Raw genomic sequence first — 22,076 nt, 5'->3', positions numbered from 1 at the left:
TGTTTTTTAAAAGGTATAAATGTTGATGTAACTTGAGTCTTGTAACATAATACTATACAAGGACGACTAAGTGTTTGTTTAAGTTGTATGGAAGATTTTCTAATCATGTTTACATCAAACTTTTTTATAATTAGGCAAACTAATATTCACTTTTTCAATGGTTTAAATATATAACTTGATACACAGAGGTTGACAATTTATTTCATTTCCCATAACCTTTTTCTTAAAGTTTGGCGTCAAGTATTATAATTAATCTGTTTGTTTTACATTCTGTTGTTAATTAATTAAAATGTGGTGGAAGAACAACTGTTTTAATTAAAATTTGTTTTATTTGAAAAGTGTGTTTATAAATTCTGTGATACAGCTAGCATATAGTTATTTTAGTACTTGCAAGGAATTATGTTAAAGGCAAAGTTTTATTATGGAGTTGAAGAAAATAAGGTGAGTTTTTTTAATTATGTTGTTTTAGCTAAAAACTGGAATAATAGGGAATAATAGTCAAATCTTGATTTACTTTCATGTTTATATAATAGGTTTTGTTTTTTTCTTATTTAAAGTAACTACTTAATGTTAATAACAAAATAATAAAGTTAGTTAGTTAAATTTGTTTTATTTAAATTAAATTAAGTTTTTTTAACACGTTTTTATAATTTGTAACCTTTAGGATACAATGTTTTAATTTTTTGTTCGTTCAGAAAATAGATGTAGTAGCTGAGTTAACGGCTGGTGAAGATGGAACTCCATTTAAACTTGCTTTTGTGATAGTTATTGATGTGAGTACAAGCATGAATGTAATAGTTCCTGGTGACAACAAAACTTACCTGGAAAGAATGAAGGTTAATTTTTAAAGTTTTTCATAAACTTGCATTAAAAACTTTACAATTTACATATGAAAAATTTCACCAAGAAAAAAGATTTACATTACCCAACTATTTGAGTTGTTTTTTTGTATTGTAGAGTTTTGCGAAGAGTTTTGTCGAAATGGTTTCCAAAACCTCTTTCATTTCTATTGTCACATTCTCAATTGAGGCAAAACTAATTTTTTCATTGGTGGAAATGACAAAAGAGAATAGGGTAAAATAAGTTCAACAAAATATAAATGTTTTAATAACCTAATTTAATGTTTAACCTTTTTCTTGATATTTTTAAGTATTGTGTGCATAATAGTTATACAAAACATAACATATTCTTTATTAAAAACAACTGTTGATTGTTTTATAACAGAAACAGGCAGTTAAAATGATTAATAACCTAAAAACTGAGGGCACCACGAACTTAAGTCTAGGTGTTTATACAGCCTTAGAGGAGATTTGTAGGTTTGTACATTTACTTAAATATTAGCAACTAAATATTAGTAACTACTTTTGTAGTAAAAAATTAGCATTAAAACCTTAATTTTAAATTATGGGTATCAACAGATTAGATCAGAACACAAGAGATTGCATCATACTCTTCACTGATGGTGAAGCGAATGACACTGATGATAGTTCAGAGATGATAGTTGAAAAATTCAATACCAGAATAAAAGAAAGAAAAAGCAAAGTTTCTTTATCAGCCATAACATTGGGAGGTTATAGACCAGCTCTTCTTAAAACGGTTAGTGAAACAAGCAGCATGGTGTAGTAGTCAAAACACTCTCCTACCATACACAAGGTCCTGGATTGGATCCCCAGTGATCTCATGCTCTAGCGCCCTTAAGTAAGGCATTATAAAAGGTACAAACTCCTCCTGAGCCAGCACTTAATCAGCAGCATAGTTATCGGGCAATTATAATCTATAATATCCAAACTGCCACATGTAACTCGAGACTGGGTTGGAGTAACTGATGTTACTCTATGTTTGGGTTGCGCAATTAAACTCCACCTATTGAGGATAAAGATATATATACAAAAATATATATATATATATATTTATAAAGAAATTTTAATTGCAGTTCTTTTATTTTTTTTGTTGTCATTTATTTTTGTAGTTAAGTGACCAGTTGGGAAGTGAAGCATTTTATTGGCTGGATGAAAGTTCTCATTTTGAAGCAGACATGCATCTTCCACTATTTATAAGGTAGTTTTAATTTGTTATTTATTTTAAGTATAAATATTTTTAGTGTGGACGAAAACAATTCAAAAAAATTATTCAACCCAATTTTTTAAAATAATATGACTAGTTTAACCACTGTTTGCTTGTATTGATAGGGAAGTTTCTAGCATTAGTGATGTCAATATTGAAATAACTTGCCAAAAAGATTTGGAATTTGTGAATGAAAGTGCTTCAAAATCATTTCTTAAGGTATAAGTGATTACGGCCGGGATCCAGTTTAGTTTGATCATATACTTTATAATTTTTAGTTTTATTTTATGTAGTCAGAAACACCAAAAAGGTTGGAATATTTTATTCACCTTATTCCGAAGTCCATGAAAAAGAACATCAGTTTTTCAGCAAATGTACCAGAAGGTGTAAAGGTATTTTTTGTTGTTGTATATATATCTTTATCCTTGATGTGGGAAGGTCGAATGCGCAACCTGAACATAGAGTAACATCAGTTACTCCAACCCACTTTCGAGTTGTATTTAGTAGTTTAGGATATTACAGAGATTATAATTGCCCGGTAATTATGCTGCTGATTAAGTGCTGGCTCAGCAGGAGTTTAGGGCCTGACGCTACAGCATGGAAGCAGTGGGGATTGAACCCACGACCTCGTGGTGGTGTAGCAAGGGTTCTTACCACTACACGACGCTCTCGTCCACAATTTAAGTTGTATTTTTTGAATTTTAACAATAAAAAAACTAAAATGAAGTTTGGTAATTTTTAATTTTGTATAGAACAAAGAAAGTGTAATTGAAGCTAAGATAACCCACCTTGACGAGAATTTAAAAAAGCATTCATGGACTGAATTACTCATTTTCGAAACACAGTCAATTTTCTCTGTTCGGAAAAAAAAAATTGGTAAATTATATGTTTTTTTATATTTTCGTAGCTTAACATAAATCTAGTATCAAATGTTTTAATAAAATAGAAACAATATAAACATTTTTTAATAGTTAACCAAGATATAAAATCAGTTGGTTATATGGAAAAGCACGGAGCTTATGTTGTGAGCGGAAACCGGTCATATTCTGCTTGGCCAAGTTGTCAAGAAGCGATTCAAAAACTATTTGATCAATTCTGCAGACAAATCACCATGACAACTATTGAAAAAGCTAGTAACAATAAAATGTATATAATACCATTGTTAAAGATGTTAAATTTTTTTTAGGATATTTTAATAAAATTACTAAGACAAATGTATTTGTAGAAATAAACCAGCAGAAGTGTCAACTTTTGAACAAGGTATATCTGCAATTGAAGAATACAAAACCTTGGGCAATAATATTTTGGGCTTACAAGGTAGTAAAGTCAAGCAACTACTTACCAATGCTGACAGTTATATTTCCCAACTGAACTATGCTGGTACACTCAAGTAACTTAACTTATGTAAATTTAAAACCCATTAAACGAATTTGTTTCACAGAAAAAATAATTTGCTTTAGTGGCAGAAGTTATATAATAACTTTTTATAACTAAACATGGATTTAAATCTTATCTTATGAACTGATTTCAGGGGTACACAAGATAGTGGAAGACTTATGGCAATTAGTTCCTCTTTAGCAACAGAAATGCCCACAGCTTCAGGGGTTTATGCTGAAAATATCAAACAACCTTTTCTGAGTGATGCTATAGCTACGAAACTTCAATCAGTAAGTGTCTTGTCTTAACTGTTTTTATCATGACTACAAGTTCTAATAAAATCAGTTTATTCTTGTTTTTAGCTCATTACCAGCATGAAATCCAAACAACCAAGGTACTTAAGTTTGTTATCCATAGCTTATCAACTTTATATCTTAACAGTATTTTTTACTCTTAGTAAACCTAAAGTTTTTAAAGGATGGACATTCGTCTTATCAGAAGATCTAATGCTTACAAGACTTGAAGGCAGCAACAGCTATATCAGCAACAGTTACTTGCAGATTATTACAGAAAACGATAGAAGATCAAGTAATACCATAAAAAAAATACTGTAGTGTAATGGTAGCATTCGACACCAATTTTATTAGATATACAACTTAATAGTATTGTTTCATTAAACATTTAAAAAACTACAAAATATTTGTATTTAGTTCAAAATGTGAAAAAAATGGAAAAACTTCTTTTGGTTTCTAACCAATTCGACTTTGACAAAAAATCAAATAAAGTTAGAGATGCAAGAAGATTAGGGGTAACTATGTTTTACGATCATTAAAAAATCTAAATGTTGTACTTTTTGTTTTTTTCAAGAAGTAAATACCAGCAGCGTGGTGTAGTGGTTAGAACACTTGCTACACAACACCTGAGGTCGTGGGTTCAATCCCCACTGATCTTATGCTGTAGCGGCCTTGAGTAAGGTGCTATAAACGGTACGAACTCCTGCTGAGCCAGCACTTAATCAGCAGCATAATTATCGGGCAATTATAATCTATATAATATCCCAAACTGCTAAAGGCAACTCAAGACTGGGTCGGAGTAACTGATGTTACTTTATGTTTAAGTCGCGCATTCGACTTTTTCATATCTAGGATAAAGATATATACAAAAAAAAAATGTTTATTAATATGTTTTTTTAATATTTTGTTTAAGGTGTCAATTGTGTCACCAAAGTTTTTAACTGAGTCCATTAAAAAGCAAGAAGTGTTAAATATTAAGAACTTTTTCCTAAAGGGTAAATAGGTTGGTATTATTTACATAAATGATATACTGTTTCTTATTGTATTTATCTATGTATATTATAAAACATCCTAATTCAACTTTTAAATATTAGTTTATTATATTGTCAGCAACTATAACGTATATGTCGTAAAAAATTACATTTTTTGCTATTTTATTATTTTAAAAATCTTTTATTTGTGTTCTGAAATTGCTAGTATAGTCTATATCCTAAAATTTACATAAACGTATGTTGGAAGATTTCATCGCAAAGTTAAAAAAATGTAAGTTTGGTTTCATTGTTTTTTGATGTTAATGAACTTAAACATATATGTTTTGTCTACCTTTTATTTTTTTGTACAAACAAATATACAAATATAATTATAGTTAATCCCGATTACGAATTTTTTTTAAAATATTTCATTTTTTTTAAGCAGTTTAGTTTAATAAGTTAGTATGCATTGCACTTTATGTATTTATTTACAAGTTTATATTTCAAATAATATTTAAGCATATTTTAAATTCAAGTTTTGATCTTTAGCCCTTTATGTTTTTTTTATTTAATTTGTAAAAATATTCAAAGGTTATAAAAATATTCAAATTCAAACAAAGTTGGTAGTGTGAATAGATGGGATGAAAAACTGGAGTTTTTCGTTTTCATTGTTGGTTATGTAAACATTCTTTTTAATACAAGCAAATACACCTGATGCTTTCAATTTTGTTTTGTGAATGTTATTATATGAAGCAAACCAACTTATAAAAAAGTTAAAATAATGCTTAAAACTAAGTTTTATTGTGCAGTTGAACAGAAAACAGTAAGTTGGTTAAATTAAATTTGTCTGTTGTAAAATATAACAGTATGTCCATATATAAATTGCCTTTTTTTTGTAGAAAATAGATGTCGTAGCTGAATTAACAGCAGATGAAGATGGAAAGTGTTTTGTACATTCTTTTGTAATAGTTATAGATGTAAGTGGAAGCATGGGTTGGGAACGTCGTGGCAACAAAACCTATCTAGAAAGAATGAAGGTAAAATAATTTACATTTTTTTACCTAAAATAATGAATAAACTAAAAGTAGGTAACAATATAAAATATACAATTTTATGTTTTGGTCTATTTAGGATTTTGCAAAGAACTTTGTAAAAACAGTTTCAATATCTTCTTTGGTTTCTATTGTAACATTTTCATGTGAAGCAAAGGTTGTATTTGAAATGACAAAAATGTGTAAAGAAAAAAAGGTAAAACAAATTTAAATGATATTTTATTTTAATCATCCAACAACCGTTTTTAAAAGAATAAATGTGAATATTAGCATTGTAAAGTACAATTATTTAAACACCTTTTGATATGTTTTAAAACAGAAACAGGCAATTGAAGTGATTAATAGCTTAAAAACTGAGAGCACCACAAATTTAAGTCTAGGTGTTTATAAAGCTCTTGATGAGATTTGTAGGTTTGTATATTAATGTAATGGTTTGCAATTATTTTTTTTGGCTTTTTATTTTTAGTGAATCCAAAATAAAGGTGTTAACAGTAAATGACAACAAATGTATTTAATATTTTTAATTTTAAAATTAAAGTTTATATATTTTAGATTGGATCAGAACACAAGGGATTGCATCATACTCTTTACTGATGGAGCGGCAAATAAAACTGATGATAGTTCAGAGATGATAGTTAAAAAATTTAATGCCAGAATAAAAGAAAGAAAAAGCAAGGTTTCTTTATCAGCTTTCACATTAGGAAATTATAGACCTGATTTGCTTAAAAGGGTTAGTAATATTAAGTTTGGCATTATAGTTGTTTTGTTTGTTATAATAAATACCTACAATTTTTTTTTGTTTATATGTTTATCCTCGACGTGGGAAAGTTGATTGCGCAACTTAAACATAGAGTAACATTAGTTACTCCGACCCAGTCTCGAGTTGCCTGTGGCAGTTTGGGATATTCTAGATAATAATTGGCCGATAATTATACTGCTGATTAAATGCTGGCTCAGCAGGAGTTTATACCATTATAGCACCTTACTCTAGAGCGCAACAAGTCAGTGGATATTGAACCCACGACCCCATGCGCGGCGTAGCAAGAGTTCTTACCACTACACTACGCTACAATGAACTAACCAAGAAAGTTTAAATTGGTGAACAATTTTTTGAAATATAAAATAATTTTTTTTATTTTGTTTATATGTTTAGCTAAGTGACCAACTTGGAAGTGAAGCGTTTTATTGGTTAGACGAAAATTCTCGTTTTGAGGCTGATTTGCATCTTCCAATGTTTATAAGGTATTTTTAATTTGATTAAGTTACATAAATGATATTAACTATTCGTCTGTTTGGACAGAGAAGTTTCCAGCATTAGTGATGTCAATGTTCAAACAACTTGCCAAAAAGATTTGAAATTTGTGAATAAAAGTGCTTCGAAGTCATTTCTAAAGGTATGTCTATCAAAAAAAGTCATCTTATTTAAAAAATAAATAACCTTTAAATTTTATTTTTGTAGTCAGAAACACCAAAAAGGTTGGAATATTTTAATAACCTTATTCCTAACTCCATGAAAAAGAACATCAGTTTTTCAGCAAATGTAACAGAAGGTGTAAAGGTATTCAAAATAAAACTTTAAAAAAGTTAGTTGAATTTTTTTAAAATATGCTTTTAATAATTAAAAAATATAAGAGTGGAGAAAAGGTTATTGAAAAATAATTTGTGTATGAAGAAATAGTTTAATTTACTTTTTAAATGTTAGCTTCGAAAACAGTTTAGCTTAAAAAAAGCAAGAAGTGTTAAATATTAAGAACTTTTTCTTAAAGGGTAAATAGGTTGGTATTATTTACATGGATGATTATTGTGTTGATCTATGTATGTTATAAAACAACCTAATTCAACTTTTAAATATTAGTTTATTATATTGTCGACAACTAGAATGTAAATGTTGTAAAAAAATTACATTTTTTGCTATTTTATTATTTTAAAATCTTTTATTTGTGTTCTGAATTTGCTAGTATAGTCTATATCCTAAAATTTACATAAACATATGTTGGAAGATTTTATTGCACAGTAAAGTAAGTTTGGTTTCAGTTTAATTGTTTTTTAATGTAAATGATTTTAAACTTTTTATGTTTTGTATACTTTTCATTTTTTTGTACAAACAAGTATACTAATCTAATTATAGTTAGTCCCTAGTACGAAGTTTGTTTCAAGATAAAATCACAGTTTTAATTAAGCAGTTGTTGTTAATTAGTTTGTATATATTGCACTTTATGTATTTATTTAAAAGTTTATATTTCAAATATTAATTAAGCATACTCCTGTGTATAGTAAACAAATTCAAGTTTTGATACTTAGCATTAGCCCTTAATATTGTTTTTCATTTAATTTGTGTAAATATTCAAATTTAAACAGAGTTTGTAGTGTAAAGAGGTGTATTAAAAATCTGGAGTATTTTGTTTTCACTGTTGGTTATGTAAACATTCTTCTCAATACAAGCAAATACATTTGTATTCTTTCGGTTTAGTTTTGTGAATGTTATTATATGAAGCAAACCAACTTAAAATATAGTTAAAATAATGCTTAAAACTAAGTTTTATTTGTGCGGTTGAACAGAAAACAGTAAAGTTGGTTAAATTAAATTTGTCTGTTGTAAAATATAACATTATGTCCATATATAAGTTGCCTTTTTTTTGTAGAAAATAGATGTCGTAGCTGAATTAACAGCAGATGAAGATGGAAAGTGTTTTGAACATTCTTTTGTAATAGTTATAGATGTAAGTGGAAGCATGGGAAGGGATCGTCCTGGCAACAAAACCTATCTAGAAAGAATGAAGGTAAAATAATTTACATTTTTTTACCTAAAATAATGAATAAACTAAAAGTTGGTAACAATATAAAATACACAAGTTTATGTTTTGGTCTATTTAGGATTTTGCAAAGAGCTTTGTAAAAACAGTTTCAATATCTTCTTTGGTTTCTATTGTAACATTTTCACGTGACGCAAAAGTTGTATTTGAAATGACAAAGATGTGTAAAGAAAAAAAGGTAAAACAAATTTAAATGATACTTTATTTTAATCAACCAACAACCGTTTTTAAAAAAATAAATGCGAATATTAGCATTGTGAAGTACAATTATTTAAACACCTTTTGATATGTTTTAAAACAGAAACAGGCAATTGAAGTGATTAATAGCCTAAAAACTGAGAGCACCACAAATTTAAGTCTAGGTGTTTATAAAGCTCTTGATGAGATTAGTAGGTTTGTATATTAATGTAATGGTTTGCAATTATTTTTTTTGACTTTTTATTTTTAGTGAATCCAAAATAAAGGTGTTAACAGTAAATGACAACAAATGTATTTAATATTTTTAATTTTACAGTTAAAGTTTATATATTTTAGATTGGACCAGAACACAAGGGATTGCATCATACTCTTTACTGATGGAGTGGCAAATAAAAGTGATGATAGTTCAGAGATGATAGTTGAAAAATTTAATGCCAGAATAAAAGAAAGAAAAAGCAAGGTTTCTTTATCAGCTTTCACATTGGGAAATTATAGACCTGATTTGCTTAAAAGGGTTAGTAATATTAAGTTTGGCATTATAGTTGTTTTGTTTGTTATTCAAAAAATTTTAGTTTGGTAAACAATTTTTCGAAATATAAAATAATTTATTTTATTTTGTTTATATGATTAGCTAAGTGACCAACTTGGTAGTGAAGCATTTTATTGGTTAGACGAAAATTCTCGTTTTGAGGCTGATTTGCATCTTCCAATGTTTATAAGGTATTTTTAATTTGATTAAGTTACATAAATGATATTAACTATTCGACTGTTTGGACAGAGAAGTTTCCAGCATTAGTGATGTCATTGTTCAAATAACTTGCCACAAAGATTTGGAATTTGTGAATAACAGTGCTTCGAAGTCATTTCTAAAGGTATGTCTATCCAAAAAAGTCATCTTATTTAAATAATAAATAACCTTTAAATTTTATTTTTGTAGTCAGAAACACCAAAAAGGTTGGAATATTTTATTCACCTTATTCCCAAATCCATGAAAAAGAACATCAGTTTTTCAGCAAATGTAGCAGAAGGTGTAAAGGTACTTAAAAAAAACTTTTAAAAAGTTAGTTCATTTTTTTTAAATATGCTTTTAATAATTGAAAAATATAAGAGTGGAGAAAGAGTTATTGAAATCAATATAACCTATCTCGATGGAAAAATGAAGAAACATTCTTGCAAAGAACTGCTTATCTTTCAAACGATATCTATTTGGACTGTTCGCAAAGAAAAAATTGGTAATGTATACAAATGGAAAGTTAAATTAGTTTTACAATCAAAAAAAGTTTGTGAAGTAAAACTGTTTTCATATTTCTTTATAGAAAGCCTTAGTACAAGTTCAGTGGACTATATGAAAGAGCATGTAGCCTTTGTTGTTTGTAAAAATCGTTCATCACTTTCTTGGTTGAGTTGCCAACAAGTAATTCAAAAACTCTTTGATCAATATTGTAGACAAATTGCCATGAACAGTATTGAAAATGCCAACAACTATACAGAGTACTTTATAAATTTAATATATTAAAACATAAAATTGTGTAAAATATAATTTTTTTTTAACTTTTGTTAAATGTTATTGCAGTAGAAACTCAAATGAGTCCTTATCTCTTGACCAGGCTGTATGTGCCATTGAAGAATACAAGGTATTGGGCAGTGATATTTTGGGCTCGGAAAATCGGATATACAAGCAGCTATATAACAAGATTAACAGTTATATTTCCCAACTTAATTATGCTGGTACACTCAGGTAAAGTCGTGATATTTGACATTTAATTCTATTTTTTGGCATATTGTTTTTATTTTATTTTATGGCATATATAAATCTTTTCAGGGGTGCACAAGATAGTGGACGACTAATGGCAATGAGCTCTTCCTTGGCAACAGAAATGCCCACAGCTTCAGGAGTTTATGATGGAAATATTAAACAACCTTTTTTGAGTAAAGCTATAGCCATGAAAATTAAATTAGTAAGTGGATTTTATTAGTAATTTTATCGGATTCCAAATCTACAATGTAAAAACAGTTTTTTTTGTGTTTAGCTTATTTCAGCCCTGACCTTATCTAAAACAACAAGGTACTGTATTTTATTTCCCAAATCTTAACAGTAACAAAAACTAATTTTATTTTTTTTAGTCTGCCCATGTGTTTTAAGGGGTGGACGTTCGTCTTATCAGAGAGTCTCATGTTTACAAGACTTAAAGAAAGTATCACTTATATGCATATTATATCTGAAAATGCTGGTGAACTAGGTAATACAAAATAATATATATAATTAATTTAAGAAATACTTTACAAAAACTAATACAGTTGATAGTTTAAAGAAAATTAAAATAAAGGTTGAAATATTTTTTTAGTGACTTTCGTGAAAAATAAGAAGAAAATTATTTTGGTTTCTAACCAATTCGATTATGACAAAAAATCCGAGAAAGTCAGAGATGCAAAAAGATTAGGCGTAAGTTTGTTTAGAAGTCTAAACATGTTTTAGTAAATGAATTATCGGCTTAAATATTATCAAATTAATTTTGTTGACGTAATCTTTTTTTATTTTTGATCAAGGTGCCAATTGTGTCACAAAAGTTCCTAACAGAATCCATTGAAAATCAACAGATGATGAAAATTAAAGACTTTCTTATAAAGGGTAAATAGACAAGAAGTTGTGAAAATCACAAAAACAAAAGTTTAATTCAGTTTTTAAATGTTAGTTTTAAAATCAAGTTAGCTTAAACTGTAAATAAATATTCTGTTTTATTAATTTTACTTTAGGGTTGAATTTTTCTTAGAAAAATGAAATAGGTTATGCTATTTTAATGTACCATAATTAAAAATGAATTTAATGAATATAGTTTTATATTGTCCTCGTTTTACCACTAAGCTTAAAGGGAAGTTATTAAACTATTTATAACGCCTACATCACCATAAGGCTAAACTATAACCCAAAGATGTAATTAGAGTTATATCCAAAACTAAACAATTTTATCTTTACAAATTTATTACAAATAACGACTCCGCATAGAAATGAATGAAAAAAAAAATTGCATAATTACATATAAATAAAGAATTATTAGTGCATGTCTTTGGTTTGTGTTATATTACGGATAAATAATATAAGCTTAAATTGTTAGTTTGTATCTCTGAAATATGTTTTTAAAATATGTAAATATTGTGTATATAATACAATGTGTGAATCTATTACAAAGTAGCATGGTTGTCAGTAACATCTTATTTTCATTGACATTCTATGTGTATGTACATGGTTTAACCATTACAACAAAATTACAAAAAAAAAAAACAATAATCTTTTGAAGTTTTTGTGGTGATACTTTTATAAAAACTTTAGTGCAAATTAAAATTTTCAAACTCTAATAAAGGCAGGAATCTGGTGCAGGTCAGCATTATAATTTTTCATCCACTTTCCAGCAACTGTTTCCAATTTAGTCCCTTGTACAACATCTTTCCAATTGCCAGGTGGAACATAAATGTCACGTGAAGTAACACCCATGTCCAATATAGGAGCAGCAAACATATCTTTACCAACCATGAACTGATCTTCAATCTCGTAAATTTGTCTTAGTTCCTTAGAATTTTTTGCTTGGTTGATTGCGTTAAAGGCCATCCACATTGGAGATATAACTGGGTTAGTTCTGTTTATCTCAGCTTCGAGCATTGCTTGTTGGAGTCGAGAATAAACTTCTGAACTACTTCTTAGCTCGATATAAGTTTGTGTTAAGTTAAATAGAAACGACTTATTAACTTTTGCTTTGTAAATTGTTTTGCTGTCCCAAGGCAGATGCATTATGGGAAAAAAAGCGACCATCTGTAGCCACCTTACCATACCTTCAAGCAAAACTCCTCTTTTCATCATTGTACTTGCTTTTTGAAGGGAACATGGAAAACTCGGGACCACAAACGGATAACCAGCTAGTCCAGCACCCAGAGCTGATTTCAGGGTATCCCTCAAACCCTTGGCTGGACTTAAAAGCAAGAACTGATTTTTGCTTTGTGAATCATAAGCTACATCAGTTATTGTACATCTGTTAATTAAATAAGCAGTGTTAGTGTACAATGTTGAAAAATGTCCAGGGTTGTGAAGTGGTTCAGCTAGTTTATAATGTTCAGGCAACCAAGTTGCTTGGCCATAATGCATGTTTATAAAATCGATTTTACTTTCATCAATGAAATTCTGCAGGGTTTTTAAGAACCACAATGTTGCTTTGTTGTTAGTTAGATCAATTACCCCAGGGTAATATTGAGTATTCTTAATGGTAAATGTTGTAAGAGCTGGTGCCAAATCATCATCAACTGACATTAAATAATTTTTCTTTACACCGTAATCAAAATTAGCACTGTCATAGTTAACAAAAGGAAGCACAATCATCATAACCTTAAAGTTAGCCTTACGTAGAGTTTGAATTGCCGAATTGTTTACAATGTGATAGTCACCAAGTTTCTTGTACAACTGAGTAGCATTAGAGAAATGAACAGTTCCACCAAACCTTTCTAAATCTTCTGCTATTTGGGATCTAACATTTATTCCAGTTAGTATGTCTCCATACACGACTACTTCCCATAAAGGTTTTTTAATGAGATCCTCGCACAAGTGCACGAGGACATTGTTAGTTGCTGTTAAAGGAAGGTTGGATGCTAAAACATTGTCCTTTAGAAAATTCTCATAAAACACTCCATCATTTACCATGTCTCCAAAAGGCTCAGCAATATCCCCATATTTTTGAGGCTTCAGAAAGTTTTCGTTTATTTCGCGATGCACAAACGATAAAGATTCACCAGTACAGATCATATAGTCAAGATGGAATCTATCATCAGCATGGTGCAAATCTTGGTGAGCATCATAAGGTAATGAAGTGAAGCATAATGTTGATTGTTTTTCGCAGTGTTTCGTGCAAACATAAAGGCTGTGATGAGTGCTAGCTTTGACAGCAACTTCATTAGTGGACAATCATAAGGGTTCAACAGCCGAGCCTCCACGATTTAAAATAACATCACCAAATGGATCAACAACTGAGGCACCACCAGGGATATAGTTTATAGTTGTTTTGTTTCTTATCTAAAAAATTTTAGTTTGGTAAACAATTTTTCGAAAAGATAAAATAATTTATTTTATTTTGTTTATATGATTAGCTAAGTGACCAACTTGGAAGTGAAGCGTTTTATTGGTTAGACGAAAATTCTCGTTTTGAGGCTGATTTGCATCTTCCAATGTTTATAAGGTATTTTTAATTTGATTAAGTTACATAAATGATATTAACTATTATTCTGTTTGGACAGAGAAGTTTCCAGCATTAGTGATGTCATTGTTCAAATAACTTGCCAAAAAGATTTGAAATTTGTGAATAAAAGTGCTTCGAAGTCATTTCTAAAGGTATGTCTATCAAAAAAAGTCATCTTATTTCAATAATAAATAACCTTTAAATTTTATTTTTGTAGTCAGAAACACCAAAAAGGTTGGAATATTTTATTCACCTTATTCCTAAGTCCATGAAAAAGAACATCAGTTTCTCAGCAAATGTACCAGAAGGTGTAAAGGTATTCAAAATAAAAATTTTAAAAATTTGTTGAATTTTTTTAAAATATGCTTTTAATTATTAAAAAATATAAGAGTGGAGAAAAGGTTATTGAAAAATAATTTGTGTATGAAGAAATAGTTTAATTTACTTTTTAAATGTTAGCTTCGAAAAAAGTTTAGCTTAAAAAAAAGCAAGAAGTGTTAAATATTAAGAACTTTTTCTTAAAGGGTAAATAGGTTGGTATTATTTACATGGATGATTATTGTGTTGATCTATGTATGTTATAAAACAACCTAATTCAACTTTTAAATATTAGTTTATTATATTGTCGACAACTAGAATGTAAATGTTGTAAAAAAATTACATTTTTTGCTATTTTATTATTTTAAAATCTTTTATTTGTGTTCTGAAATTGCTAGTATAGTCTATATCCTAAAATTTACATAAACATATGTTGGAAGATTTCATCGCAAAGTCAAGTAAGTTTGGTTTCAGTTTCATTGTTTTTTAATGTAAATGATTTTAAACTTTTTATGTTTTGTATACCTTTCATTTTTTTGTACAAACAAGTATACAAATATAATTATAGTTAGTCCCTAGTACGAAGTTTGTTTCAAGATAATATCACAGTTTTAATTAGGCATTTGTTGTTAATTAGTTTGTATACATTGCATTTTATGTATTTATTTAAAAGTTTATATTTCAAATATTAATTAGGCATACTCCTGTGTAAAGTAAACAAATTCAAGTTTTGATACTTAGCATTAGCCCTTAATATTGTTTTTCATTTAATTTGTGTAAATATTCAAATTTAAACAGAGTTGGTAGTGCAAATAGGTAAATTAAAAATCTGGAGTAAATTGTTCTCACTGTTGGTTATGTAAACATTATTCTTCTTAATACAAGCAAATACACCTGATGCTTTCAATTTTGTTTTGTGATTGTTATTATATGAAGCAAACCAACTTTAAATAAAGTTAAAATTATGCTTAAAACTAAGTTTTATTGTGCGGTTGAACAGAAAACAGTAAGTTGGTTAAATTAAATTTGTCTGTTGTAAAATATAACATTATGTCCATATATAAATTGCCTTTTTTTGTAGAAAATAGATGTCGTAGCTGAATTAACAGCAAATGAAGATGGAAAGTGTTTTGAACATTCTTTTGTAATAGTTATAGATGTAAGTGGAAGCATGGGTAGTAATTGTCCTGGCAACAAAACCTATCTAGAAAGAATGAAGGTAAAATAATTTACATTTTTTTACCTAAAATAAGGAATAAACCAAAAGTTAGTAACAATATAGAATATACAATTTTATGTTTTGGTCTATTTAGGATTTTGCAAAGAGCTTTGTAAAAACAGTTTCAATATCTTCGTTGGTTTCCATTGTAACATTTTCATGTGACGCAAAAGTTGTATTTGAAATGACAAAAATGTCTAAAGAAAAAAAGGTAAAACAAATTTAAATGATACTTTATTTTAATTAACCAACAACTGTTTTTAAAAAATAAATGCGAATATTAGCATTGTGAAGTACAATTATTTACAAACCTTTTAATGTTTTAAAACAGAAACAGGCAATTGAAGTGATTAATAACCTAGAACTTGAGGGTTCTACAAACTTAAGTCTAGGTGTTTATAAAGCTCTTGATGAGATTTGTAGGTTTGTTTATTAATGTAATGGTTTGCAATTATTTTTTTTTTGACTTAATTTTTAGTAAATCTAAAATAAAGGTGTTAACAGTAAATGACAACAAATGTATTTAAGATTTTTAATTTTAAAATTAAGTTTATATATTTTAGATTGGATCAGAACACAAGGGATTGCATCATACTCTTTACTGATGGAGCGGCAAATGACACAGACGATAGTTCAGATGTGATAGTTGAAAAATTCAATGCCAGAATAAAAGAAAGAAAAAGCAAGGTTTCATTATCAGCTTTCACATTAGGAAATTATAGACCTGATTTGCTTAAAAGGGTTAGTAATATTGAGTTTGGCATTATAGTTGTTTTGTTTCTTATCTAAAAAATTTTAGTTTGGTAAACAATTTTTCAAAAAGATAAAATAATTTATTTTATTTTGTTTATATGATTAGCTAAGTGACCAACTTGGAAGTGAAGCATTTTATTGGTTAGACGAAAATTCTCGTTTTGAGGCTGATTTGCATCTTCCAATGTTTATAAGGTATTTTTAATTTGATTAAGTTACATAAATGATATTAACTATTCGTCTGTTTGGACAGAGAAGTTTCCAGCATTAGTGATGTCATTGTTCAAATAACTTGCCACAAAGATTTGGAATTTGTGAATAACAGTGCTTCGAAGTCATTTCTAAAGGTATGTCTATCCAAATAGTTATCTTATTTAAATAATAAATAACCTTTAAATTTTATTTATGTAGTCAGAAACACCAAAAAGGTTGGAATATTTTATTCACCTTCTTCCTAAGTCAATGAAAAAGAATATCAGTTTTTCAGCAAATGTACCAGAAGGCGTAGAGGTATTTAAAAAAAACTTTTTAAAAGTTAGTTGAATTTTTTTTTTAAATATGCTTTTAATAATTGAAAAATATAAGAGTGGAGAAGAAGTTATTGAAATCAATATAACCTATCTCGATGGAAAAATGAAGAAATATTCTTGCAAAGAATTGCTAATCTTTCAAACGATATCTATTTGGACTGTTCGCAAAGAAAAAATTGGTAATGTATACAAATGGAAAGTTAAATTAGTTTTACAATCAAAAAAAGTTGGTAAAGTAAAAATGGTTTCATATTTCTTTATAGAAAGCCTTAGTACAAGTTCAGTAGGCTACATGGAAAAGCATGGAGCTTATGTTGTAAGTGGAAACAAGTCATACTCTTCTTGGTCTAATTGCCAACAAGCGATCCAAAAACTCTTTGATCAATATTGTAGACAAATTGCCATGAACAGTATTGAAAATGCCAACAACTATACAGGGTACTTTATAAATTTAATCTATTAAAACATAAAATTGTGTAAAATATATATTTTTTTAACTTTTGTTAAATGTTATTGCAGTAGAGACTCAAATGAGTCCTTATCTCTTGAACAGGCTGTATCTGCAATTGAAGAATACAAGGTATTGGGCAGTGATATTTTGGGCTCGGAAAATGGGATATACAAGCAGCTATATAACAACATTAACAGTTATATTTCCCAACTTAATTATGCTGGTACATTCAGGTAAAGTTTTGATATTTGACATTTAATTCTATTTTTTTTTTATTTTATGGCATATATAAATCTTTTCAGGGGTGCACAAGATAGTGGACGACTAATGGCAATGAGCTCCTCCTTGGCAACAGAAATGCCCACAGCTTCAGGAGTTTATAATGGAAATATTAAACAACCTTTTTTGAGTAACGCTATAGCCATGAAAATTAAATCAGTATGTGGATTTTATCAGTAATTTTATCGGATTCCAAACCTACAATGTAATAACAGTTTTTTTTGTGTTTTAGCTTATTTCAGCCCTGACCTTATCTAAAACAACAAGGTACTGTGTTTTATTTCCCAAATCTTAACAGTAACAAAAACTAACTGTATTTTTTTTAGTCTGCCCATGTGTTTTAAGGGGTGGACGTTCGTCTTATCAGAGAGTCTCATGCTTACAAGACTTAAAGAAAGTATCACTTATATGCATATTATATCTGAAAATGCTGGTGAACTAGGTAATACAAAATAATATATATAATTAATTTAAGAAATACTTTACAAAAACTAATACAGTTGATAGTTTAAAGAAAATTAAAATAAAGGTTAAAATATTTTTTTAGTGACTTTCGTGAAAAACAAGAAGAAAATTATTTTGGTTTCTAACCAATTCGATTATGACAAAAAATCCGAGAAAGTCAGAGATGCAAAAAGATTAGGCGTAAGTCTATTTATGGGCCTAAACATGTTTTAGTAAATGAATTATTGGATTAAATATTATCAAATTAATTTTGTTGACGTAATCTTTTTTTATTTTTGATCAAGGTGCCAATTGTGTCACAAAAGTTCCTAACAGAATCCATTGAAAATCAACAGATGATGAAAATTAAAGACTTTCTTATAAAGGGTAAATAGACAAGTGATTTGTGAAAATCACTTTTGTGAAAATCACAAAAACAAAAGTTTAATTCAGTTTTCAAATGTTAGTTCAGTTTTTAAATGTTAGTTTTTTTTCAATTTAGGGTTAAATTTTTCTTAGAAAAATGAAATAGGTTATGCTATTTTAATGTACCATAATTAAAAATGAATTTAATGAATATAGTTTTATATTGTCCTCATTTTACCACTAAGCTTAAAGGGAAGTTATTAAACTATTTATAACGCCTACATCACCATAAGGCTAAACTATAACCCAAAGATGTAATTAGAGTTATATCCAAAACTAAACAATTTTATCTTTACAAATTTATTACAAATAACGACTCCGCATAGAAATGAATGAAAAAAAAAATTGCATAATTAGATATAAATAAAGAATTATTAGTGCATGTCTTTGGTTTGTGATATATTATGGATAAATAATATAAGCTTAAATTGTTAGTTTGTATCTCTGAAATATGTTTTTAAAACATGTAAATATTGTGTATATAATACAATGTGTGAATCTATTACAAAGTAGCATTGTTGTCAGTAACATCTTATTTTCATTGAAATTCTATGTGTATACACATGGTTTGACCATTACAACAAAATTACAAAAAAAAACACAATAATCTTTTGAAGTTTTTGTGGTGATACTTTTATAAAAACTTTAGTGCAAATTAAAATTTTCAAACTCTAATAAAGGCAGGAATCTGGTGCAGATCAGCATTGTAATTTTTCATCCACTTTCCAGAAACTGTTTCCAATTTAGTCCCTTGTACAACATCTTTCCACTTGCCAGGTGGAACATAAATGTCACGTGAAGTAACACCCATGTCCAATATAGGAGCAACAAACATATCTTTACCAACCATGAACTGATCTTCAATCTCGTAAATTTGTCTTAGTTCCTTAGAATTTTTTGCTTGGTTGATTGCGTTAAAGGCCATCCACATTGGAGATATAACTGGGTTAGTTCTGTTTATCTCAGCTTCGAGCATTGCTTGTTGGAGTCGAGAATAAACTTCTGAACTACTTCTTAGCTCGATATAAGTTTGTGTTAAGTTAAATAGAAACGACTTATTAACTTTTGCTTTGTAAATTGTTTTGCTGTCCCAAGGCAGATGCATTATGGGAAAAAAAGCGACCATCTGTAGCCACCTTACCATACCTTCAAGCAAAACTCCTCTTTTCATCATTGTACTTGCTTTTTGAAGGGAACATGGAAAACTCGGGACCACAAACGGATAACCAGCTAGTCCAGCACCCAGAGCTGATTTCAGGGTATCCCTCAAACCCTTGGCTGGACTTAAAAGCAAGAACTGATTTTTGCTTTGTGAATCATAAGCTACATCAGTTATTGTACATCTGTTAATTAAATAAGCAGTGTTAGTGTACAATGTTGAAAAATGTCCAGGGTTGTGAAGTGGTTCAGCTAGTTTATAATGTTCAGGCAACCAAGTTGCTTGGCCATAATGCATGTTTATAAAATCGATTTTACTTTCATCAATGAAATTCTGCAGGGTTTTTAAGAACCACAATGTTGCTTTGTTGTTAGTTAGATCAATTACCCCAGGGTAATATTGAGTATTCTTAATGGTAAATGTTGTAAGAGCTGGTGCCAAATCATCATCAACTGACATTAAATAATTTTTCTTTACACCGTAATCAAAATTAGCACTGTCATAGTTAACAAAAGGAAGCACAATCATCATAACCTTAAAGTTAGCCTTACGTAGAGTTTGAATTGCAGGATTGTTTACAATGTGATAGTCACCAAGTTTCTTGTACAACTGAGTAGCATTAGAGAAATGAACAGTTCCACCAAACCTTTCTAAATCTTCTGCTATTTGGGATCTAACATTTATTCCAGTTAGTATGTCTCCATACACGACTACTTCCCATAAAGGTTTTTTAATGAGATCCTCGCACAAGTGCACGAGGACATTGTTAGTTGCTGTTAAAGGAAGGTTGGATGCTAAAACATTGTCCTTTAGAAAATTCTCATAAAACACTCCATCATTTACCATGTCTCCAAAAGGCTCAGCAATATCCCCATATTTTTGAGGCTTCAGAAAGTTTTCGTTTATTTCGCGGTGCACAAACGATAAAGATTCACCAGTACAGATCATATAGTCAAGATGGAATCCATCATCAGCATGGTGCAAATCTTGGTGAGCATCATAAGGTAATGAAGTGAAGCATAATGTTGATTGTTTTTCGCAGTGTTTCGTGCAAACATAAAGGCTGTGATGAGTGCTAGCTTTGACAGCAACTCCATTAGTGGACAACCATAAGGGTTCAACAGCCGAGCCTCCACGATTTAAAATAACATCACCAAATGGATCAACAACTGAGGCACCACCAGGGATATAGTGCATACACTTTTCGACACACTCAGTATTGTTATTTTGAGGTGGGTTAAAGATGTATTGGTCAGTTCCAAACCATATCTCATTTGGTGTATAAGTTAGGTTCAAGCAATCAACTGGTGGAAGATCTTTGCTAGTTTTCCATTCTACTTTCAAGCAATCCATTTTGGTTTTATCTTTATTATCACCAAATTCTTGGGTTGTTATGTAGATTGAAGAATTCTTGACGGCCCATTTTAAACACATGTTATTTGGTGTGGAAGCACATGGTCTTAACTCCATTATGCTGCCTGCAACAACATCCTCTGTATCAAGATACAGTTGGGCCACCGGATGATCAAATTTATTAAACACAGTTAATGTACGTGACTCTACATTAAAGGTGGCCATTGTTTTACCCTCATATTTAATCTCAATAGCTGGTGTATGGTGGGAAAAGTGCCAAACTAGCAAAACTATTAATACAATAACCAGGGCCAGCATGACCAGGAATAATTTGTTTAACAAACTTTTCCATCTCTGCTTTTTGTTTTTGATTTTTCTAAAGAAAAATTTGAGATAATTTTAAGATAAACAAAAGTTTCAAAAGTTTATTAAATTAACCAAATAGTATTAAATTAAATTTTTAAGAAAAAATTTATTAATATAAATTTTAAATAAATAAATAAGGTCAATTAACCTTTGTTTTAAAGCTGTATCAGTATTTTCAGTTGATGTAGAAGGTTTAAATTCTAAATGTTGCAAAGAGCCTTCACTTTGATCCCCATCCGCGTTTATGTGCTCCTCTATTATTAATATAAAAAGAAAAATTAACCCATCAGCCTACAGTATTGCTTAATTGGTTCCTGTTAGCAGTCTATTATAATCAATCTCTGCTTTTAACAATTAAATTAATTTTACCAGCTTCGAGGGGAATATAACTTGACCCATTCTGATTCGAATTTGTATTTTTTGTTTTGTGTAATTTCTTCTTCGAAAATCGAACGGTTTTAGGTTCCTTCGAACTACTGGTTTCCATTTTTGCTTTTGACGCTTTATTAGCAAGTTTAGAATAATATAGCGTGACAAACTTGTCTACAAAATATTTAGCTCCAAGCTGCGAAATGGCACGCTATATGGTGCGGAAATAAGAACAGGATAGCAAGTCATATTATAAGTACTGCAAAACGTATTTTTATTATTTTAGAGCAAAACTGGGGAAGTCCCACACAGATAAGAAAGAGAGATGGGTTTTCCTTTTTTCTTAGGTTTTTGCGCATCAGTGACTTTTGTCTATCCTCCATGTTGAAAGGTCAACTTCAAGGCTTTAACATAAGGTACCCTGT

General features: G+C 29.2%; 4 protein-coding genes and 1 pseudogene across 8 annotated transcripts; 3 read left to right on the top strand and 2 right to left on the bottom strand.

The window, feature by feature from the left end:
• Nucleotides 1-310: 310 nt before the first annotated feature.
• On the top strand, nucleotides 311-5,102 carry LOC145760456 (uncharacterized). Of its 2 annotated transcripts, XM_082574352.1 has the most exons (16): nucleotides 311-441; nucleotides 696-836; nucleotides 958-1,074; nucleotides 1,225-1,316; nucleotides 1,419-1,596; nucleotides 1,970-2,058; nucleotides 2,190-2,283; nucleotides 2,358-2,456; nucleotides 2,817-2,940; nucleotides 3,036-3,210; nucleotides 3,290-3,454; nucleotides 3,596-3,731; nucleotides 3,804-3,835; nucleotides 3,899-4,029; nucleotides 4,152-4,249; nucleotides 4,648-5,102. In XM_082574352.1, exons 1-16 carry the CDS (start codon nucleotides 400-402, stop codon nucleotides 4,735-4,737), a joined length of 1,803 nt encoding a protein of 600 aa, XP_082430478.1. In that variant the 5' UTR covers nucleotides 311-399; the 3' UTR covers nucleotides 4,738-5,102. The 2 variants fall into 2 exon arrangements, 1 of the variants encoding a protein (XP_082430478.1); XR_014286588.1 differs by lacking the exon at nucleotides 4,648-5,102 and having other exon boundaries at nucleotides 3,919-4,029; nucleotides 4,152-4,248.
• On the top strand, nucleotides 4,969-12,493 carry LOC145760453 (uncharacterized). 3 transcript variants are annotated; one of them, XM_082574350.1, is made up of 24 exons: nucleotides 4,969-4,997; nucleotides 5,297-5,528; nucleotides 5,605-5,742; nucleotides 5,837-5,953; nucleotides 6,077-6,168; nucleotides 6,310-6,487; nucleotides 6,911-6,999; nucleotides 7,058-7,151; nucleotides 7,217-7,315; nucleotides 8,400-8,537; nucleotides 8,632-8,748; nucleotides 8,872-8,963; nucleotides 9,105-9,282; nucleotides 9,400-9,488; nucleotides 9,547-9,640; nucleotides 9,706-9,804; nucleotides 9,877-10,000; nucleotides 10,085-10,259; nucleotides 10,345-10,506; nucleotides 10,591-10,726; nucleotides 10,799-10,833; nucleotides 10,893-11,008; nucleotides 11,114-11,211; nucleotides 11,316-12,493. In XM_082574350.1, exons 2-24 carry the CDS (start codon nucleotides 5,487-5,489, stop codon nucleotides 11,403-11,405), a joined length of 2,592 nt encoding a protein of 863 aa, XP_082430476.1. In that variant the 5' UTR covers nucleotides 4,969-4,997; nucleotides 5,297-5,486; the 3' UTR covers nucleotides 11,406-12,493. The 3 variants fall into 3 exon arrangements, 2 of the variants coding, with proteins under 2 accessions (XP_082430476.1, XP_082430475.1); XM_082574349.1 differs by having other exon boundaries at nucleotides 10,342-10,506; XR_014286587.1 differs by lacking the exons at nucleotides 10,799-10,833; nucleotides 11,316-12,493 and having other exon boundaries at nucleotides 10,342-10,506; nucleotides 11,114-11,137.
• LOC145759594 (alpha-galactosidase MYORG-like) lies at nucleotides 12,112-14,159 on the bottom strand (annotated as a pseudogene).
• Nucleotides 14,041-18,949, top strand: LOC145760457 (uncharacterized). Of its 2 annotated transcripts, XM_082574354.1 has the most exons (16): nucleotides 14,041-14,136; nucleotides 14,202-15,521; nucleotides 15,616-15,732; nucleotides 15,853-15,944; nucleotides 16,085-16,262; nucleotides 16,381-16,469; nucleotides 16,528-16,621; nucleotides 16,686-16,784; nucleotides 16,860-16,983; nucleotides 17,068-17,242; nucleotides 17,324-17,488; nucleotides 17,558-17,693; nucleotides 17,767-17,801; nucleotides 17,861-17,976; nucleotides 18,082-18,179; nucleotides 18,284-18,949. In XM_082574354.1, exons 2-16 carry the CDS (start codon nucleotides 15,474-15,476, stop codon nucleotides 18,371-18,373), a joined length of 1,656 nt encoding a protein of 551 aa, XP_082430480.1. In that variant the 5' UTR covers nucleotides 14,041-14,136; nucleotides 14,202-15,473; the 3' UTR covers nucleotides 18,374-18,949. The 2 variants fall into 2 exon arrangements, with proteins under 2 accessions (XP_082430480.1, XP_082430479.1); XM_082574353.1 differs by having other exon boundaries at nucleotides 16,860-17,242.
• LOC145760454 (alpha-galactosidase MYORG-like) lies at nucleotides 18,695-21,922 on the bottom strand. Its single transcript, XM_082574351.1, has 3 exons — nucleotides 21,652-21,922; nucleotides 21,431-21,536; nucleotides 18,695-21,292 (listed from the first exon to the last, which is right to left on the bottom strand). The coding sequence occupies exons 1-3, from the start codon at nucleotides 21,767-21,769 to the stop codon at nucleotides 19,069-19,071; spliced, it is 2,448 nt and encodes an 815-aa protein (XP_082430477.1). The 5' UTR covers nucleotides 21,770-21,922; the 3' UTR covers nucleotides 18,695-19,068.
• Nucleotides 21,923-22,076: the final 154 nt, after the last annotated feature.

Source organism: Corella eumyota, chromosome 7 (genome assembly GCF_963082875.1).
Source record: "Corella eumyota chromosome 7, kaCorEumy4.1, whole genome shotgun sequence".
In the NCBI taxonomy this organism is placed as follows: Eukaryota; Metazoa; Chordata; class Ascidiacea; order Phlebobranchia; family Corellidae; genus Corella; species Corella eumyota.
Note: the sequence above shows the minus strand (reverse complement) of the source record. Positions and strands in the feature narration are given on the sequence as shown.

Excerpts from the sequence above, each read along its gene's own strand:
- LOC145760453 (XM_082574349.1), top strand. The coding sequence starts at position 5,487 with ATGCTTAAAACTAAGTTTTATTGTGCAGTTGAACAGAAAACA. Across the intron at positions 6,169-6,309 it reads GCTCTTGATGAGATTTGTAG|ATTGGATCAGAACACAAGGG; the intron begins GTTTGTATATTA and ends TATATATTTTAG. Across the intron at positions 10,001-10,084 it reads TGTTCGCAAAGAAAAAATTG|AAAGCCTTAGTACAAGTTCA; the intron begins GTAATGTATACA and ends ATTTCTTTATAG.
- LOC145760457 (XM_082574353.1), top strand. The coding sequence starts at position 15,474 with ATGGGTAGTAATTGTCCTGGCAACAAAACCTATCTAGAAAGAATGAAG. Across the intron at positions 15,522-15,615 it reads CCTATCTAGAAAGAATGAAG|GATTTTGCAAAGAGCTTTGT; the intron begins GTAAAATAATTT and ends TGGTCTATTTAG. Across the intron at positions 16,622-16,685 it reads CTTCGAAGTCATTTCTAAAG|TCAGAAACACCAAAAAGGTT; the intron begins GTATGTCTATCC and ends TTATTTATGTAG.
- LOC145760454 (XM_082574351.1), bottom strand. The coding sequence starts at position 21,769 with ATGGAAACCAGTAGTTCGAAGGAACCTAAAACCGTTCGATTTTCGAAG. Across the intron at positions 21,537-21,651 it reads TTATATTCCCCTCGAAGCTG|AGGAGCACATAAACGCGGAT; the intron begins GTAAAATTAATT and ends TATTAATAATAG. Across the intron at positions 21,293-21,430 it reads GATACAGCTTTAAAACAAAG|AAAAATCAAAAACAAAAAGC; the intron begins GTTAATTGACCT and ends ATTTTTCTTTAG.
- LOC145760456 (XM_082574352.1), top strand. The coding sequence starts at position 400 with ATGTTAAAGGCAAAGTTTTATTATGGAGTTGAAGAAAATAAG. Across the intron at positions 442-695 it reads ATGGAGTTGAAGAAAATAAG|AAAATAGATGTAGTAGCTGA; the intron begins GTGAGTTTTTTT and ends TTGTTCGTTCAG. Across the intron at positions 2,941-3,035 it reads TGTTCGGAAAAAAAAAATTG|TTAACCAAGATATAAAATCA; the intron begins GTAAATTATATG and ends ATTTTTTAATAG.